Source organism: Syngnathus leptorhynchus, chromosome 9, assembly GCF_054491065.1.
Source record: "Syngnathus leptorhynchus isolate UIUO chromosome 9, UIUO_Slep, whole genome shotgun sequence".
NCBI classification, from domain to species: Eukaryota; Metazoa; Chordata; class Actinopteri; order Syngnathiformes; family Syngnathidae; genus Syngnathus; species Syngnathus leptorhynchus.
The window spans coordinates 11,784,452-11,804,385 of record NC_141203.1 but is presented as its reverse complement, the minus strand read 5'-3'; the positions used below and the strand labels follow the sequence as shown (position 1 = coordinate 11,804,385).

Below are 19,934 nucleotides of genomic sequence, written 5' to 3'. Positions count from 1 at the left end.
CACCAACTACATGTTGAGCTAATGATGCCATCATGTATGTTGAACCGTGTGAATACATGAATACATTTTGCGGCCCATGAAAGCACCGAAGACTTTGCCCGGGGGCTCGTCCCGAGGCCAATCGTGGCGCTCGCACACACTAATGAAAGCGTGTGTAGTGCGGCGAAGGGCAGCCACCGCGGGAGCCCCGACTGCCCTCCCTCCTCATGGCGCTGCTAATAGTCTGCACGGAGCCAAGGGGGACTCCCCGGAGAGGCCGGCTGATGAAGAGGGAAACCTGTGGTCGTCTCCACTAATCGCCGTCTAATGGCTGCACTAACATGCCTTTTACAAATGCGATTGTACATGTGGGCCCGCCTGCATACGGTATATACTGGATGATGCGCGCCTTGGGTGTGTGTCTTAGTTGCTACAAAATGTCTTTCATCCGATGAAACAAATATGGCAAATAGTAGGAGAAGAAGCTATAGCCACTCGCGTGTCGACAAAACATCGCTCTGTCCATTTCCACTTGAAAAAAATAATTTGTGTAGTTTGTTCAGAAATGTCGGGTCAAGTGTTTTCAGGCCGCTGATCAGTTGTATCAATAAAGGGTATCATAGACCACCCCTCACAGTCACGATAAAATCTTGATACTCCAAATGAGGTGTGTGCGTGAAGGATTTTTAATTCAGTCAGGTTTTTAACTTGAATAAATGCGTCCGTGTAAACGTTGCCAATGGGTGAACTATTTGGAATATTACGACTGACTGAGGAGTGTCAGGATGCAAGTACAATCTTATTTTTATGTTTAGTTGGGTTGGAACACAATGTCTCCTCAGCAACTGCGTTATTATCCTATTTTACCAAGACAGACAGACATTGGGGATGAATTACTGCATATTACATCAAATTAGATATAAAATGACATTGGTTAAAATGGAATAGATTCAATGGCAGGAATAGGATACATCAGACTGAATAATATGGATTAGGTAGAATAGATTTGATACGAATGTAAAATAATACAGATTAGTATAAATGGGTTTGATGAGGACAGACAGACAGACAGACAGACAGACAGACAGACAGACTTTGCCGTTGAGTCTGCACGACCAGTTTAACAGAAACAATAGTTCACCAAGTTTACCAGAACGAGATAATTGGCTCTTAACAAGTAAGGCTGCATTTTAAAGCCATCACGGAGTACGGAATTCGCGACAGGTCTTACCAGACTCTTTAGTAAATAGTAGGCAACATGTATTTGCGTACATTTGTCTTGCCAGTTGAAAACATAAATCGTCACAAGTAACTTATCGACTGGAGGTTAGGTTAAAAGTTCAAGCTCTGACAACAAGTAAGAAAGCCCGCTTTGGTTTTAAAGACGTCGCCCTTTTCTAGACAGTTTGATGTCGCGTGAGCCTGGAAACTTCCAGAATTCTATTTTGAAATTCAAAGGCTTGGTTTCCTGTTGTAGTTGCACGCTACCTTGACTTTACCTCGGGGCTTTTTTTTTTTGCCCAATCAGAGTTGCGCTAAACCTGGACGTGAACTAACCATTGAATCGCATGCATGACGACGTATGCGACTTTGAGTGAGTTGGGGGGAAGCAATGACATTTTGGGATTTGTTGCGACGATCGGAAGTCGGGACACGCTGATGTGGAATAAGTTGTTCCCGTGACGTTGTTGTGATACTCGACTAACACTGTCCTGACCGTCCCATGAGTGATTTGTAGCATGCCACGCAGGCAGCTAACAGCTTTGTTGAAAAGAAACTTGAACCGAGAAGACAGTTGCCGCCCACTCAATGTGATACTTTGACATCTTGGACATTTTTTTTCCCCCTCCCCATGATGATACCGATTTGGAGGTACCTGCGGAGCAGCAGGAGGCTCCTTGGGTTTGTGTTCGTGGCTTCTGTCATTTGGCTGCTGTTGGACATGGCAGTCCTCCGCATGTCCGACGGTGACGCCAACAGTCGTCTAATGAGGGAGAAAGTGATCCTCGAGCAGGCGGTGGCCAGGCAACAGGACAAAGTCACCCAGGGGGGTTTAGGGGAGCCGCTGGTGGATGGGGAGGACGAAAACCTGGACAGAACGAATTCCCAACCGGTCCAACTTTCCAGACGTCGGAAAAAGGTGCAAGTACCCGGTGAGGACATGCAGAAGGTTCAAGATGATGCCAGTCAGGTTAAACCCAATGCAGTTGTTCAAGATGACACTAGTCAGGTTAAACCAAATGCAGTTGTTCCAGATGATGCCAGTCAGGTTAAACCAAATGCAGTTGTTGAACAGCCTGTGAGTTTGTCTTTGATTGACGCACCAAAAATGGACTCTATTGCAAGTAAAGCAAAGGTACTCGAACCTGTGAAGGAAGCTCCAACTATAAGCTTTCCGGCGTCCAAGGACCAGGATGCTAAAAAACTACCTGGGAAGAAGACGAAACAAATTGAAGAACTTCCTGTTGAAGGACCGCGCAACACTTCTTCAGTGAAGGGGGACGAACAAAATGGAGAGATATTAAAGGACGACATCAAAGTGGTCCAAGTGAGAGATACCCACTCCGTTAAGGCAAGTGTCCACCAGGTTCTGTCCATCGACGTGACTCAGGCCCCCAGAAATCCTAAAGCTGTCGGCCAGTTCGGTCTGGCGGGGACGGTCCCCAGCCAAATGAACTCGTTAGTGAAGAAGAGGTGGCACGAGGGCCAATTTAATGTCTACCTAAGCGAGCTGATCCCATTGGACCGCGCCCTTCCCGACACCAGGCCTGAGATGTGAGAGACACACACAACCCCCCCCTACACTCCACGTGGTTTTACCCAAAACTGCTTTTCCAACAGCTGCACCGGCAACATGATCCACGACGACCTGCCGTCAACCAGCGTGATCTTCTGCTTTGTGGACGAAGTGTGGTCCACCCTGCTACGCTCAGTTCACAGCGTCCTCAATCGGTCGCCGCCGCATCTCCTCAAGGAGATCATCCTCGTGGATGACTTTAGCAAAAAACGTGAGTTTGGAGTGACCTTAAAAACTGATGACCTTGCTATAGAATGTTACTGAGTTACTTCAGTCATTACTTGATTTCAGTTGTCATCCGTCAGAATATTTGATTTGATTTTCAGCCTACCTCAAGGATAACCTTGACAGGTACATGGAAAAGTTCCCCAAGGTCCGAGTCATTCACCTGAAGGAACGTCAAGGCCTTATCAGGGCCCGGATGGCTGGAGCGGCTGTTGCTAAAGGTACGCTCTGATTTTGATTGGAAATTATTTTAGTTAGTTAATAATCGTTTTTGCCAATTTTAGTTATTGTGCATTTTTAACAATTGGAAAAAAATTGAAAAACGTTTTTTTAACTGTTGTGGTCAACTTGGCCATTTGCTCTGCTCTCAGGTGACGTTCTGACTTTCCTGGACTCGCACGTGGAATGCAACGTGGGCTGGCTGGAGCCTCTGTTGGAGAGCATCCGCACAGACCGCACCAAGGTGCCTTGTCCCGTCATCGAAGTCATCAGCGACCAGGACTTGAGGTGACCCCCCCCCCTCAGATGAAAATGAATTTGGGTTCTCGGGCACCAATTCCAAACAAGTTTCTTTCTTCCCCTTAGTTATAAGCTGGTTGACAACTTCCAGAGAGGAATTTTCCACTGGCCTCTCGTGTTTGGCTGGAACGCCCTATCAGAAGAGTATGTCAAGAAGAACAACATAACGCCGGCCGATCCCATCAGGTACCCAAAACACCCTCTCGCCTTTTTTTTTTCTTTCTTCCTCCCCTTCCTGGCTGTCGTTCACCCGGTTCGATTTCCCTTCCTCACAGATGTCCTGTAATGGCCGGAGGGCTTTTCTCCATCGATAAAAAATACTTCTATGAACTGGGCGCCTATGATCCCGGCCTGGAGGTGTGGGGAGGGGAGAACATGGAGCTTTCTTTCAAGGTAGTACTCAAAAAGTCTGGACCCAAAGCTGTCGGCCGCCTCATCGAGTGTTCCTTCCGACAGGTCTGGATGTGCGGGGGCCAAATCGAGATCCTCCCCTGCTCGCGGGTGGGGCACATTTTCCGAGAGCAGAACCCGTACCAGTTCCCCATGGACCGGCGCAAGACAGTGGAGCGCAACTTGGCCCGGGTGGCCGAAGTGTGGATGGACGAGTACAAGGAGCTTTTCTACGGCCATGGCAACCTGCACCTGCTGGACAGTCCCCTCATGGACATCGGCAACTTGAGCGAGCAGATTCAGCTGAGGAACAAGCTCAAGTGCAAGAGCTTCAAGTGGTACCTGGACAACATCTATCCCGAGTTGGAGGCTCCTTTAGTCAAAGCCGCGGGTCTGGTATGTCCAGCGGTGACCCGCTTGGACTTAAATTCTCAATTCTGGAGGTTTCTCCCATTGTGTGCAGGTCTTCAATCGAGGATTGAGGAGTTGTCTTTCCATCCAGAACGGCGTTCTCGTCTTTGACACGTGTCATCTCGGGAGTCAGGTAGCTTTAATTTAAGCTAGGCTATGCGGGAAATCGGTTACTTTGAGAACAAAGGCGACTCGAGCAAATGGGCGGAGGCTACAAACGTAAACATTTGCGAATGGGGATTGTTCAAATGAGCTGGACCTTGACAATAATTTAACAAAAAGGTTCAACTCAAGCATAAATGTGAACTTTTTGTTTAGCTCAAATTTTTTTGGCTCTTATCAAAAAGAATCGGAAATTTTCTTGCTTTTTCTTCAAACTATCTTTGTCTTTGCAGAGTCAGCACTTCAACTACACGTGGCTGAAGCAGGTCCGGCAGCAGGATGTGTGCTTGGAGCCCGACGCCAAACAAAGCTCGTTGACTTTACAGCCATGCGGCGACGGGCGCAAGAGCCACAAACGCTGGCTACATAAATACTCCCAGTCCAAACTGGTAAGTTACGTTTTGGGACACGAATTTCCAGCCAGACTGGATGTTTGCCACTGTACAAGCGGAGACTTGACAATTGAGTCCTAAAATCGGTTTGTCAATCAAAGCTTGTTTACATGTCATGTTGAAATAATAATATAATAAAAAAAGAGGGTGGGGTTTTTTTTTTGGGTAGTGTCAAAATTTACCTGTCAACAGCAACATCGCGTCACATCCTGATTGCTCTGTCATCTTTGTTCAGCCTGAGCACTTGATGGTGGATATGGGCTCCAAGCGAATGTGTCTGGAAGCGGCAGCAAAAGGGGCCGCCCTTAACCTCGCCCCCTGCAACGCCAACAACCTCTTCCAGCAATGGCAGTTCACAAACTACTACTCCGAGTGAAAATATCCTTTCTTTTTTTTTAATGTAACGCAGGGACAGTGAAAATGTGCAATGGTGTCATGACCTTTTTCTACAGACCGCCGTCTTTTTCTAACCACTCCGTTGCCTTTACGGGTTCTTGAAATTTAAACCCATGTGGTTGAGTTTGACTTTTTTTTTTAAAAAACTACACAAAATGTAGCAAACAACTTTTATGCCTGGTTTGTATCCTGTGAATGTCTCAGACTACATAATGGTAACTGAAAACGTTTTAATTGAATTTTGTCTAAAACGGTTAAGAACTGGACATGTTACTTTTTTTTTAAGGGGGTTTACTTGAGCTCTTCTGTGGTTTTAAACGCTGCATCAATCGGGTGCTTGGAATGCTCGCCTTGTACAGTTGTGTTTTTGACACAAGAGAGCGCTGTTTGCCTGAAACGATAAGAATCTGAGGCAGAATTTGTTTGTTGTGGTTTGTTTTGGGAAAAAATGTGCAAATAAAATGACCAGAAATCCAGATTAAATAGCAGTCATGTGTTTATTTCACATTTGCATCATCTTACAGTGTAGAATAAGTATAGTACATTTATGTGTAGATGCTCCATACCATAAAACCTTCACAACCAGCCCTTACCATTCCTGTTTTTTGTACTTGCTGGGAAAGTCGCCACAAGGTGACGCAAATCCCCCACAAAATCAACTTTCCAGCATCCCGGACAGTTGCTTAAGTCATGTGATACACTTAAAATAAAATCAGTTTCCGAAAATTTGAATAATGCCCAAAGAAAATTAAGGTAGAATCATGTCTGCAGGCTCAGCGAGCACTAAAAATCAGACAGGTGCACCCACAAAAAAAAGGTTAAAAAAAACACATCAAGCCTTTTCAAGCAACAGTGTCTTGAAATTCTTGATAAAAATAAACTCACTATCAATTGTCACACCATTTTGTCATTAAAATTGATTTTTTTTGTCTTGTTTTTGCTTTGTCACAAAAGCAAAATATTAGGGTCAAAGTTACTTTCTTTTTACAATAAGGTTTTTTTCCTCCAATTTTTGGTCAAAAACCATTTTGTTGAAACCAATTTAGATTCAACTGCTGATTATCGAAGAATGCTAAGAAAGCTAGAAACAAATCATATTATCAATTAGCCTGAATTTTAGAAGTTAGATGTGAAAACAGATGTTGCCTCCACTACAAATTCATCAAGATGTACTCAAACTCCTCAATTTTCTTGCGAGTATTTCCTCGCCGGATCTTGCGGTAGGATACGGAGCTGTATTTGGAGGCAGCGAGATGGTTGAAGGATTCCTGGCATGCCAGGTTGTCCGAAGACTTCTTGGGGAGAGGAAGAGTGGAGTAAGCAGTGACTGGGTCTCCTGAGAACGCGGAGCGATGGCGGACTTCAGGGTCCTCCGAATCGGAGCTCGAGCTCGGCTGCTTAGAGAAGCTCTTGTCCTGAGCTGACTGCTTCTGCTCAACTGGTTGGTCCTCTTATATGAAAGCAAATAGGCGGTAGAACGAAGGGAGCAGTAGAACATGACTATTTTGGCAAAGTTATTTTCCTCTAGGACTTTCTTAGAGCTGCCTGGCCTTCTCCAGAAGTTATTGCATTGGTCGTTTATTGCGGGGGTTAAGGGTCATCTCTTAGATCATTTTCCTTACTCAAAGGTGTTTCTCTGGGATCCATATTAGGCCCAGTACTACTGTTTATTATGTCCTCTTTAAATGGCATTGAGATAATAAAGTATTTAGGTTATCATTTTAGATATCATTTGAGACACACACGTTGCTCACAAAGGTCGAATGTTTTCTTTAAACGTAACATTCGGCAGAACTTATTTCACTTAAAACGACTTTTAATCACTTTCAACATGAATCGCTGTATTAATTGTGTTCACGATTTTTCGGACGGTTTGATATGTTGGTTTTATTGTTTTTCACTTGTCACTTTGATATAAACGCTGCCGGTTGAGTAGGTCGTCACTGTAAACGAAAAATGGTTCTCACCTGACCGACCGGCTTAAATAAAGCTTAAATGTAGCCTGCGTACTTACCTTCTTCGGAGGATTCGCTCCGCTCGGGACTTTTTTGCTCGTCTTTCAAAACGGCGCGAAGATCAGGAGAGTCCGTCACATCCGTAGCATGAGTCTCGGGATCTCCCTCGAATTCTTCGGCTCGGTTTTCCTCACATGGCTCTTCGACTTGGGCCTCCTCACTTCTCTCTGAAGAATGACGGTCCACTCTCGCCGCTTCTGGAGAAAAGTCCGCGAATTTTAATTCGTGTCCCCAATAGTCCAATCACGAATCTAACAGCTAAATCAATTAGTCTCTGCGGCTGCCATTTTGTCCGATACTCCGTCGGTTGCCGACTAATTGACGTCAGGTGCGCGCCTTGCGAGCATCACGTGACCCAACCCGGAAACCAGATGACGTTGGCAATGAAAAAACCGTAGCTATGTGTGCTACTTCACAACTCCACTGCAAAATTCACAAAGTAAATGTTTCTGGAAATAAATCACACATTTTATGGGAATTTAATATAAAAAAAAACATTTGGGAGGATTTTTTTTTTAATTTACCAGATATTTTATGGAAATTGACCTAAATTTTCCATCTTCTGCAACACTCACCCCATGGTTGTTAAAAACTCATCTGCACCTGCCTGGATCTGGAGATCTGTTGGGTCCTCCATGCTCCTCAGCTTGGTCTTCATCACTGTAGAATACCGAATCGTCTCCTTCTTCCACCGTCCACACATCTCTGTCCTCCGTTTCCGAGTTGTGGCGCTTGGTCTCTGGGGCGAATCCGCAAATGATCTCGAGTACCTCCGACGCTATTACAACCTCTTCCAACTCAGCTTGGGGAGCCACAGACTTTGGAAACATTGGGTTCTCCTGCATCTCCATCTTCTAGAACCGTTTATAGGCCTTGGCTCATAAAGTTAACATCCTTCAGTCTGATGAACGAACATGCAACATCTAGGCTTGTCCTTCGAATTCTTAACTAGTCTCTCCATGCCACGCTTGAAGTCGGTAGTGCAAGGTCAAGCTTGGCAGTCCTCTCCCCGACGTAATCGTTTGTGAGCGCTGGCTCACCAATGAACAGAGGTTTTGTTGTAGGGTCCAACAAAGCCTCTTTGTGACTCGAGCTTCACAATCTACAGCGACCGTACCCAATCCTTAATCTTTCTTGGGTGACCGATTAACATTCTACCATAGGTTTACTATACTGTACTTCTCAGAAGTCTTAGAGGCAGTCTTGCCAACATTTTGAAAGATTTCTTACAAAAAAAAATGTACAGTCAAATCACACATTGTGGTTCAGCTGTCACAACATTTAAAGACGGTTATTAACTTGAAATAAATCACTCATTTAGTACTCAAGCTCTAAAGCCTTTATCTTTTTGTCAAGCAGTTTTCATTTTTTTCTGTTTCATGCTGCATTTTGGCACCATCTTGGTTTAACTCAGCTTTGTTGAAGTGAGTTGATGAGCTCCATTGCAGTACTTTGGTGCCATGTTGAAGTAAGTCAAACAATGTTCTTGCCACTGCAAATGTGTCAATCAAAACCCACCCAGGATATCAACTCCTATTTAGAAACGAAAACAGAAGTGATAACATCTCGTAGCCACATCCTGCATAGATGCCGTGCAAGAGTCTGTTTTGGGTTTTAAATACAATTCCGGTTTCTATGTGAACACAACATCTGCGGTTGACGTGCATACAGCGGCCATGTTGTGATGAGAGCAAGATACACATTTTTTCTTTTATTCAAGCTAGTAGGATGCTGTAGAAAATGACATTAGGGAACATTTGTGAACTTGTGAAGATACTTGTGAAGATACAGTCAATCAGTGCATGCTCAAAACTTTTCATAATGCTTTTGTGCCACCTTTTACAAACCAGTGAACATGGCGGGTGCTTGGCAAAACAAGAGACGAGAGTAGAAACAGTCGTACGGTGTTAAAAATCGTAGCATGGATGTGCTACAGAATGAGCAATCCTGTTTTCACCGCTTGAGTCGGATCTCTGTTTTTGAGGTGTGATAGTGGTGTTGCGTAAGGACGACCCCTTAAGGCTCCTCTTCTTCGACCGATCTCTGATGCAGTCCAGGAATCAACTTGAGGATGTTTTTCCGAACATTGGTCCGTTTGGTCTTTCTGGGCAGGGTACCGAACAAAGAGGAGATCCTGGCCCTATCCCAGGTAGGCGACTGCGAGCCGATGCTGCTGCCGCTACTGCTTGCCAGACTGGAGCTGCTGGACCGGCCGATGGTGTGATGGAGATGACTGGAGGAATACTTGCGCGAGAAGAAATGCTCTTCTTGGGTGGTGCTGGCCGCGCTGCAGGGGCTGGGCGAGCTCAGGTCCCCGAACACGCTTCCCTGGTCGCTGTCGTCCGTCACCAGTCCCCTGTAGCTGCTGCCGCTGGAAAAGCGGAGGCTACGATGGTCCACCGGTGAGTTCTGAGCTTCGGAGGAATCCGTTGAGAGGTTGCTTTCTTTCAAAGTGCCTGCAGACGGAAGACAGGAATGTATCTGTATGTGTAAAGTTTAGTACAGGAAGGATATCTATCTATCTATCTATGAAGCTAGCTATCTAGCTAAGCCATCTATCTAGCTAGCTAGCTATCTATCTAGCTAGCTATCTATCTAGCTAGCTATGTCTCTACAGTGGTGCTTTGAATGAACTTGATTTTGTGAATTTGTAAATAGTCAACGGCAAATGTCAAGTTCACGCTTCAACTGCTCACATACACAGACGACAGATGTCAGCGCGTGTGAAAAAGGAAGCGCTGTGGTCTGACAGCCGAGCCCAACCCATCTCACCTCCGATGATGCGTTGTTCCCGTAATGTAAGCGCTTGCAGCTCCAGCAGTTTCTCACTCAGCGATCGCTACGCACCAGAAAAAAAAAAAAACACACTTACAAATATCCTGCTCCCGTGTTGCTAGCTTAAGGTGAGAATCTCACCTTTAGCTGGTTGACCCTCTTCTCCAGCTCGATCCACTTCACCACACTGCCGCATACCGTCTCCAACCTGCGATGGGCCAAGCACGCTCGTTAACAAACGTTTTCCTCTTCCGGTCACTTAAGGGTGGATTCGTACTTTAAACTGTTAGTCGATCCTCCTATCAGATCGAGAACGTGCTGATGAGTGAATCCTTCAATGCTGTCGCCGTTGATGGTAATGATGACGTCTCCTGTGAAGAGACGGATGACAGCAAGCGATTTTGTAATCAGTCGGTCGGCCCGTTTAAAGGGTGACACGTTTTTAAACTATCTCAGATAAAATCGTCGTGCGGAGTTTTCATAACGGATGTGCAGTTGTACGCAATCGACACGACAAGTATGAGAAAGGTGAAATGAGGTCAAACGTGGAGGAAGTCAGCTCGTTTACCTGCGGTGAGGCCGGCAGTCTCTGCGGCGCTGTTGTCTTCTACCCTGCTCACAAATGTGCAAACTTCTACTGCAGAGCTGCTCCTCAGCTGCAAGTTGTGAGTCTGTAATAACAGGAAAATGCATATCAACAAAAAAAAAAAATCAATTTTTTGGGGGAGAAACTGGGGCACGCTAGAGCAGCTGTTCTTAAACTGGTGGTGGGTTCTAAGCTTAGCTGTACCTGAACTTCAAATCCAAATGTTTCATTTTCTTTCTTTTCCAGGACATTTGTGATTCTGTGAAAGACAAAAAGTCAAGGTTGCAGTTTGTACACAACACATTTTATCGATTTGATATTACTGTCATGTTTTACCTTTGGGGATCAGAATAGTCAACCAGGAAATGTTTAGGCTGCAAAACAAGAAATGGAAATTTATTAATGATGTACATACTTGACACTTTTTTTGAACCAAAATTACGAGTTTGCAATGTGCTGTACAATAAAATTGTATCATAATAAAAGTCACTATTGAGCTCACAGTTAAGGGAGTGTGTGTGTGGGGGCGGCTTCTCATGCTGCAATGTTACATAACAAATAAGATTAAAAGAAATCACGAGCTTTTGGGACAAAAATTCACAGTTGTTGAGAACACTTAACAATAAATCAGGGATAATCCACTGTTCAATAAAGGACCATTCTGAAAGATATAGCTTAGCAATAAGTTAATTGCATGTCAAAATTGATTTAAAAACAAATCTAATGTCAAAACATTCATTTCTTTTATTTTAAAAGTAGACCCAAGCACAGAGCACAATTTCCTATGCTTAAGTGTGCAGTGTACTTGTGCTAAACATACTTTTTCAAATATATGTCAGTATTTATTTTTCTAACAGCTTTTTGACTTTTACTGCCTGCATTTGAAAAACTAAATTGCACTGAAGTCAAATTTCCAAATATGTGCATTTTACTACATAAACTTATTCCGCCACCTTCGACTTTTCCTTCCAACATTTCCACAGATATTTGTGCCTTCTACTTTTAATTTCAGCTTTTAATTTCAAAATAATGAATGCATACATTGTTCATCAATTAAAATCCATTTCTGTTTGAATACTTTCAGGTAAGGCTCAATCTATATTTTATAGCAGGCCTAATTTTACCCCAAAACAGACTCAATTAAAACCAATTTGGCCTTAAACGTGTTGGTTTGTTTGATTTCTTTTTCTTGGCTGAATGGAGCCCAAGCATGCTTACCTTGGCTGCTCTGGGCAAAGAGTCGCTGCTGTATCGGTGTCTGTGGTGCTCGTTACTGCCCCTCAGTGAACGTCTATACCACAGGGAGCTTTTCTTCCTCTCCGCGCCGGCCTGGGCTGGACGTCCGCTGGGATTCATGGCGGACTTGAGGCGCTGGAGGGCGGAGGAGGAAAATTAGGATGGAGACAGAAGGAGGGGGGGAAAAGTGGAGCTGTTGCAGAGCATCGATGGTGCTCGCGTTTGGCAAGCTGTTGAATGTTTGACGGAGGCGTGCGCGTCGCTGCTGAAAGCCCAACGCGTCAAAGCGCGTCTCAACGTCACTTGACGTGCGTGGCGCTTGGAGAGAAGCCAAACATGATTCGCTCTTGAATTTGTGCTAACAAAAAAAAAGTGTTCTGTTTTTTTTTTTAACCTGCAAACAGGTGAGTATGCATGTGAGGAAATGCGAGTAAGCGGGGGTCCACTCCATTTTTTTTAAGCTACTTACCTTTTTATCTCATTGTAAACTTTGTCTACTTGCGGCTGCATGGTCTGATGAGAAAATAAAAAAGCAATCTTTCCACTCGAGATGGTTCTTGTCCTTTTTTTTTTGTTGCAGTCTCAGCAATTTGCTGCGCCAAGTGTCGGGGGCAAGCAAAGCGTGACAAACACCTGCGCGCACCCTGCAAGCTTTAAGAAGGTGTTAGCGGTGTGCTTCCATGCGGAAAGACTCACTCGTCTTTTGGGGACGATCAAAAGGAAGATTTGTCACTCCCTGTAATGAGATCCCCCCCCTGAAATATTCATGGCGTCATTATATGATCAAAGTTTGGATGGAATTGATGAAAATCCACATGCATAATCTTTTGGAAGATCCCTTTTGTTTGCTCATGTCATGGCCACAACATTAGGAACATCTTCACGACGGAAATGATCATTTATCACACTGATGGCTCGGGATCCGCATTTTATCTCGAAAACCACAGTCATGCTGTGTTGCACAAACTTTTTTTTTTTTTTTGAATGAATGGAAATCTTTTAATGGTACTTCCCATGAACAGCGACTCAAACCACATTTGAGCTCCTTGACTCAATCAGAGCATCGGCTTCCTGTCTAACGGACGTCATAAACTTGCAAAGAAAACAGAAAAACAAAATGAGTCACGGCCGATAATAATCCTAAAGTTGGTTTTCTTACCCACAAAGATTTATGTCATGTTGAATCAAAAAAGGACCACATATTCGTCACTCACTCCAAAACTTTATTGGCTCCTTTTCAATAAATAGTGCAAAATAAAAGGACAATGCAATTATGCACAGGAAAGACTACTACAGCAGTCAAATCTAAAATATACCTTTGTGAGTACATTGAAAACATTTAAGATGAACACAACAGTTTTGGCCTGTTGTGTTCATCTTTATTGGTGGTGTTAAAAGAAAATCATTCCATTTTAGAATTCATTTCTAACCTCAGCAACCAATGCTTGACTCTCCTGGAAAAGCACATATGACACAATGGAAGTTTAAAGCTTTGTTAGGAATGATTGAAAATCAAGCAAAAATAAAGTGCATTTGTCAATACTGCATTTGCATTTTTTTTATCAGGCTAAAAAGACAAAAAGCTGCAAAAAAATGTGCTTACATTTGCTACATTTCTGTCCTGTTCCTCCATTATTAAACACGAGTGCACATAAATGGATGGCTCAACGCAATGTGGACATCTCAGAGATTCAAGTTCAATCTTTAAGTCCAAAAACACACAAGTAACTGTGCACTTTTCCTTCTGCAACACACCTGTTGTTCTCCTAAAGCGCGATGTTTTCCCAATTCCAAATAACATCTGTCAGGTGTTCAGGCAACTTTGGGTTTTGACAGTTCAAATAAAATCACAAAGTGGAAAAATCCATACATTTCACATTCGTGGATGAGCCGTCGGTATGTCCCAAAAAATTAGTATTCGGCACCTTTGGGAAGCGGAATGCTTACAAATTTTTAACACAAAATGAACAATATGAAGACAATTCCTTTTTTTGACATTCTTCACTAATGTTGAGGCCAACTTGTCTTGTAATTCCACTGTGCTCCTCAGGAGGCAATAGTGAGCTAGCATGACCGGGAGGCTACATCTCGAGAACATATTCCGTCATTGTTTTCGATCAGGGATTAGCGGTGAACAACTAAAGCTTTTTTTTTTTCCTCATCTAACAAATTTGTTTGAGGTTGTTAAGACTCTTTTCTGTGGTGTCTTAAATTTACAGTACATATTCATTTTCATTTGAGAAAGTTTAGCGGTTTAATGAGGTAGCTTTAAATCTTTATCAACTGAATTTTCTTTTAAAAAAAAAAACAAATTGGATGTTGTTCTGAGCTGTGAAAAAGATTGTATTCAACCAATAGAGGTTCTGTAAATCAACTCTTACGGACATTAATAGTATTAAAAACTAGGGGGGGGGCTGGATCACTGCTGCCCCCTGTTGACTTGGGGTGCAAAATATAACACACCTCTCATTACAGATCCTTAGCAAAAAACATACACATTGTCCAAGATGTGCTATTTAAAAGTAAATATGGCTGTCTTGGCGAGTAGCACACTACTTCCCTTTTCCAACACCTGCGTTGGCTACAAGACCGTGTTGGCACAACAAGGCGACTAGAAGCAATCTTCCGGCACTTCAATACGCGAGGTAGCAAAAGGTTTATACATTGTCATGTTTGGATTCTACCTGTTTGGTTCTAATCACCACAACTGTGCTGCTAAGATGCCACAAGCATCTCATTCTATCCTTTGGCACCGATAGCAACCTCTCTTGGGTTGTATTCTGAAAAAAACATGTGGGCTCGGGACGGTACCTTCCTTGGGGGGTCCCGGTCAAGCATGGAGAAATGTTTTTACTCTTTGACGTCTCTGATGGTCGACAGCTGGGCGGTGGTCTTCTTGACGCGTAGGGCGGTGAGGCGGGCGGCGGGGTTGGCGTACCAGCACTCCCTCATTAGCTTGCCCATCACGCGCAGAGCCTAGCTTGTCAATACACAAGAGAGAGACATTAAGCATTGTGACCGACATGACACAATTGACCTCGGTTATGGGGTTTGGCGCCACCTTGTGGCAGCAAAGGGAATTACAGAATGAGCACAAATCTCACCTCACAACTCTGCCACTGATTTGGAATGTTTGGTCGCAGTTTCTGCTCGCACACCACCTTCCTCATGTCGTCCACAGACGGATCTGAAGGCACCAGGTCATAGTAAGGCAGCTGGAAATCCTCGTGAAGTCCTGCGTGAAAATATTTTTCCGTTGATGTTTGACAAGGAAAAGTTGAATGTGACAATGACGGAAAGCACAGCACCTCTGACTGAACATCTCCTGGCCAGTTCCCAGAACACAAGACCCAACGCGTAGATATCAGCCCGCTTGAACGACTCAAAGTTACTCATGTTGATGCTCTCGTCCAAAATTTCAGGGGACATGTACCTGCAGAAGACAACAGGACTTGGCTTTATAGATGAAGCAAACTTCCATCCATCCATCCATCCATCCATTTTCTTGACTGGATACTGTTGTAAAAAAGTGCCTGTTCACTGACGTATTGCCAACCTCTTGGTTCCCACTCGATGGTTGGTGGGGATATCGATGCTGTTGGTGCCGGAGTCGTGTTTTACGGCCAAGCCCAAATCGGCGATGACCGCCGTGCCGTTCTTCTTCACCAAGACGTTCTTTGACTTCAGGTCTCTGTGAGCGATGGCTGGCTTCCCTGCAGACAGAAATGCGTATGTGTTTGTACAGTAGATTTATGTGGATAGCTAGCTAGCTTGCTAGACCTACCCTGTGTGCCAACGATCTCCATGTGGAGATGAGCCAGGCCGCCGGCTACAGACAGAGCGATGACGACCATGCTCTCCACCGACACGGTGTACCGGTTGAGGTAATCGAACAACGAGCCGTGCTCGTGGTACTCCGACACCAACCACAGTTGCGTCCACGAGCCGTTATCTGGAACACACGGACGTACGTGAAGAATAGAAAGCCAGCAGCTCTCCAAGCTCCACTATCGTAACCACATGCAGGTTGAAGTGTGAATGAAAATGAAACATTTCACATGCCACTAGAGGGAGCCAGACACTACCTTTGTTGTCAGCCGCAATGAAACCCAGAATGTTGTCATGTCTGAGCATGACCGTCTGATAAATCTCGGCCTCACGGAACCAGGACCTCTCGTCCCTTGAGGAGAAGATCTTGACGGCCACGTCTTCCCCTCGCCATTTTCCTCGCCAAACCTCACCGAAGCGGCCCTTCCCGATGCTCTCCTGAAGGACGATGGTCCGGGCTATCGTCCGCTGAACCAGCAGCGGAAGCCCTAGTGAAGACAAACAAAACAATCTAGAACTAAAAAAAAAAAAAAAAAAAACTCAAGTCGAGAAGAATTATCGGAAGAGAAGCTTACCCGATCCCGAGCCGGAGGTGCTCATGTCGTAGATGAGCTCTTTGAGACATTTGTCGGGGGACATGAGCATGTGTTCATCAAGGGCTTCCTCCGGCTCGTGTTTGCGTGCCCGGCCGTAGAGGCAGCGCTGGCGCTGCACCAGTAAGGCTCCCAGTGCGACGCCGACGCACAGCAGGCAAGAGGGCACCACCATCACGGCCACCAACTGCAGCCGGCTGTTGTCGCTGCTTTCCAGAGGCCTCTCTGTCCACCAAAGGCAAAGCAAGTTTAGCGTTAGCCAAAACACGTGCTGGCGTTGGCTAAAACGCGCTGATGACCCAACGTGCACTTGAACTCCATCACAGTTTCCCAACACATCTTCAGCCTTTTACCTAAATACTAAACAAGCTTCTGTCCAACACGCTCAGTTGTTGGACAACTAATCCTGACTGTTCTTCAATTCTGTTTATTCATTTAATTCCGAGATGAGTTTTTAGAGCAGGTTTGATAGGTTGACATTAAAACCGCATTAACTTCAGTACTCAAACACCACTGCCACTTCAGCCTAAGATCTTCAACCCAATAATGAACCCAACCATGGGTAAAAAAAATAAGTCAATCAGTTTCGATTGGTTGCTTTTGTCTAAGTGCAGGTGCAATTAATCCCTTTCAACAATCATCGACCATTCACTCGGACTGACAGTTTTATTAATAGATGTGTGTGAGTGTGTGTGTGTGTGTGTGTGTGTGTGTGTGTGTGTGTGTGTGTGTGTGTTGGTTCTAAAGACAGTCGCCCAGCCTTTGCCAGCGCTGTTATGTCACAGGATCTAAGTGGGATCAGCATCAAGCTCGTCTCGCCAGGGCCACAATGAGTGGGAAATCCCACAGCCATTGACTTCCCGAGCAAGGACGCCTACAAACCACCATAAGTCATTTATTATCTAGCCATATTTTTTGTAAATATGTGTTGACAGTCGCAATTTTAGTCCGGCAGCAAGGGTAGCATGTCACAACATCTGATTTTCGATTGAATGCAGAGCAGTGATTCAATTTGAGCATTGTATAGATGTCATCATCTGAAAATGTCTTGTGTTTAGTTCCCCTTTTCACTTAAATGGACGGTTTTAGTACGGTCTGATCCATACAGATTTTTTTGGAGGCCGATTCCAGTCATTGGCGGAAAATCTCAATACCCGATGAATTGACCGATTATTTAAAAAATATATATATATAATGAATAAAACATTCTTGTTCCCTTACAAAAACGTACCGGGCTGTAAGCGCAGCGTCTCGTTGTTACAGAAGTCGCTGAAGCAGCAGTTCCTCTTGGAGACGTTGGGGGAGCTATAGCAGAAGACCTGACCTCTCATCTGGGACGGCGACAGACACGACTTGAGGGTCTCCTCTCGGCCGTCCACCAGCATCACCGAGTTCCAACAGGCGCCGTCGCCCGACGTCTCGCACACTTGGCTGTCGCACAGCTGGCACACGCATTTGAGACCTAAGACCACAACGGGAAATAGGCAGAGGCACAGATTAAAAAATAAATAAATAAATAAATAAATAAATAAATAAATAAAAAACTTGGGTCAATTTGTGTCCCATTTTTTTTTTTATTTGATTTAATTTTGTTTTGTTGAATTTATTTTAAAATACTGAATGTGTATTGTTATTTTTTTTTTTGGTTGGCTCTTGCTAGGAAGCAGACCTGTTACGCAACGGCGGTGTTGGCTGCTGCTGCTGCTGCTGCTGTGGAGGAACACAAGTAATGCCTCTTAGTTTAACACCCACCTAATCTCATGTTCCGCTTGGAGCTGCTGTCAGGCTTTGTTTGACAAGTCCCACCCATGATGGACGCACGCTGTCATTTCATTCAACTGGACATGTTCGCATAACTTCAATGAAGCAATGAAGTAGAATATTTCAATTTCAGCAATGCGCTGGATGAAAATCTGACATGAGTGTTAAATATTGCGATATTCACCCAAAAAAAAAAACTACTAAATGAGCACTTAATTTCTGCTGCTCTCTGCTTATGTTAGAATGATTCCTTCGACAATATTCCTAGGAAATCACAATTTCCCATTACTGGTGATATATTTTTCCAACAGGCCAGCAGACCGCTCCCCTCGTGTTCCTTGGAGGCTGGATGTTATGTGCGGTGACCCCTGACCTACATACTCTTCTCCTATTGGATAGCAGTGCACATATTTGAGTTTGCGTCTGATTGGTCAAAGTCAGAAGATAACCAAACGCGTCACGTACCATATAAAACTATTCATTCATGTTCAAATTGACAGCTTGAAATTGGCAACCATTTTTTGCAGCACACGCCTGTCTATTTCTGAAACATGCTAGCGACATGCAAAGAATCCAACACGCAAAAATACAAACGTCAAAATAACCCAGCCACTTCTTCAAATTCTGTGGTTTGACCTCATCAGCTTTGTTATTTACCCAAAGGAGTTCAAAAAACTCATCCAAATCCATCCGACGGTTGCTAGGCAACAACTCAGGTCAAGAGCAAGTCAACAATTAAGGAAAATGAAAGATGTGAGACTGACAGGATGATTATACTGAATGGAACCAGCTAGTCCCATATGGAATGGGAACGTGTCAGCTTTATTTGTGTCTTGCTAGTAGGACAAAACAGATTAGTAATATTTGATATATATATATGCAGAAGATGGGTAGATGGATATATATATATATATATTTAGATATGAAACTGTCAATTAGTCAATCTTCAAATGAGAAAGACATCCCACTTCCTTGACACCGATAACCTCTCACTTTCCAATTAAACGCTCTCGCCGCTGTCAGTGTCAGTCGAGGAAAAAAAACGCACGAGTGACTCTCAGTCGACATCGGGTAACTTATGTTAAATATTGATGAATGTTCCTTTCAGCTACAGTAAAAGCAAATCAATCCTCCGGAGTACGCTAGAACGCCGTCGACTCACGGGACACCACATTAGGTACACCGATCCAAGGACATGTGACTTTTGAAACACTTCATGGTTTTAGATAGTAAAGCAAAGAGGTCATGCTTGTATGGGAATCATATACACACCCAAAAAAAAAAAAGGACATGGTACCCTCCAATGTGTGTGTGTGTTTGTGTGTGTGTGTGTGTGTGTGTGTGTGGTACCTGCAGTCAGCTGCGCCACACACAGCAAAATCCACGCCGTGTGAAGGATCTGCTGGGCGGGTGGAGTCATAGCAAGGACCGCATGGGCTCCCTTCGGCCGGACACTGCTGTTCTGCTGGCTCCACGCGGTCCACACGTACACATTGAGACACACGCACACACACTAATGAGAGGAGGAAAGTGTGCGACGCAATGAGCGAGAGCTTTGCAGCCCTCCCCTGCAGGGAGAGAAAGTAAGAGGATTACACAAACTCACACCACTGATGGAGACATGTGAAGCCAGCGCACACACGCACACACACGCGCACACACACACAATCATGTGTTTGTGGCCATTTGATTGACTGCTCTATTTGGAACATGCAACAACCCTAAAAAATATTTAGATTTTTTTTTTTTTAAATAAAACTAATATTGGTCATTTCGGTAAAACTAAAATATATAGTTGATTTTGTTTTAAAGCAAAACCTGTAAAATATTAGTATTGTATATGTTGTTGTTTTTTAAGGTAAAAATAAA

At 44.2% G+C, this 19,934-nt stretch overlaps 5 protein-coding genes across 6 annotated transcripts in view; 1 reads left to right on the top strand and 4 right to left on the bottom strand.

Moving 5' to 3' along the window:
* LOC147051235 (uncharacterized) overlaps positions 1-5,148 on the bottom strand; it is a 30,125-nt gene extending 24,977 nt beyond the window's left edge. Inside the window, exon 1 of the mRNA XM_085920743.1 lies at positions 5,058-5,148. Coding sequence (XP_085776869.1) covers positions 5,058-5,100 — 43 coding nt within the window. The 5' untranslated portion in view covers positions 5,101-5,148. The remainder of the gene's footprint in view (positions 1-5,057) is intronic.
* On the top strand, positions 1,444-5,771 carry galnt5 (polypeptide N-acetylgalactosaminyltransferase 5). The gene is made up of 10 exons (XM_085920741.1): positions 1,444-2,754; positions 2,821-2,987; positions 3,103-3,222; positions 3,373-3,508; positions 3,587-3,706; positions 3,796-3,913; positions 3,977-4,306; positions 4,374-4,454; positions 4,717-4,872; positions 5,111-5,771. The coding sequence occupies exons 1-10, from the start codon at positions 1,832-1,834 to the stop codon at positions 5,249-5,251; spliced, it is 2,292 nt and encodes a 763-aa protein (XP_085776867.1). The 5' UTR covers positions 1,444-1,831; the 3' UTR covers positions 5,252-5,771.
* Positions 5,758-8,137, bottom strand: ermn (ermin). The gene is made up of 3 exons (XM_085920742.1): positions 7,894-8,137; positions 7,286-7,483; positions 5,758-6,721 (listed from the first exon to the last, which is right to left on the bottom strand). Exons 1-3 carry the CDS (start codon positions 8,135-8,137, stop codon positions 6,423-6,425), a joined length of 741 nt encoding a protein of 246 aa, XP_085776868.1. The 3' UTR covers positions 5,758-6,422.
* A 505-nt stretch (positions 8,138-8,642) lies between these two features.
* cytip (cytohesin 1 interacting protein) lies at positions 8,643-12,773 on the bottom strand. Of its 2 annotated transcripts, XM_085920437.1 has the most exons (9): positions 12,353-12,773; positions 11,866-12,018; positions 10,984-11,021; positions 10,852-10,906; positions 10,630-10,732; positions 10,339-10,432; positions 10,203-10,269; positions 10,059-10,125; positions 8,643-9,742 (listed from the first exon to the last, which is right to left on the bottom strand). In XM_085920437.1, exons 2-9 carry the CDS (start codon positions 12,001-12,003, stop codon positions 9,303-9,305), a joined length of 1,002 nt encoding a protein of 333 aa, XP_085776563.1. In that variant the 5' UTR covers positions 12,004-12,018; positions 12,353-12,773; the 3' UTR covers positions 8,643-9,302. The 2 variants fall into 2 exon arrangements, with proteins under 2 accessions (XP_085776563.1, XP_085776564.1); XM_085920438.1 differs by lacking the exon at positions 12,353-12,773 and having other exon boundaries at positions 11,866-12,159.
* A 1,414-nt stretch (positions 12,774-14,187) lies between these two features.
* acvr1c (activin A receptor type 1C) lies at positions 14,188-19,737 on the bottom strand. The gene is made up of 9 exons (XM_085920436.1): positions 19,416-19,737; positions 17,536-17,766; positions 16,287-16,529; positions 15,969-16,199; positions 15,668-15,835; positions 15,440-15,596; positions 15,192-15,316; positions 14,988-15,118; positions 14,188-14,859 (listed from the first exon to the last, which is right to left on the bottom strand). Exons 1-9 carry the CDS (start codon positions 19,483-19,485, stop codon positions 14,734-14,736), a joined length of 1,482 nt encoding a protein of 493 aa, XP_085776562.1. The 5' UTR covers positions 19,486-19,737; the 3' UTR covers positions 14,188-14,733.
* Positions 19,738-19,934: the final 197 nt, after the last annotated feature.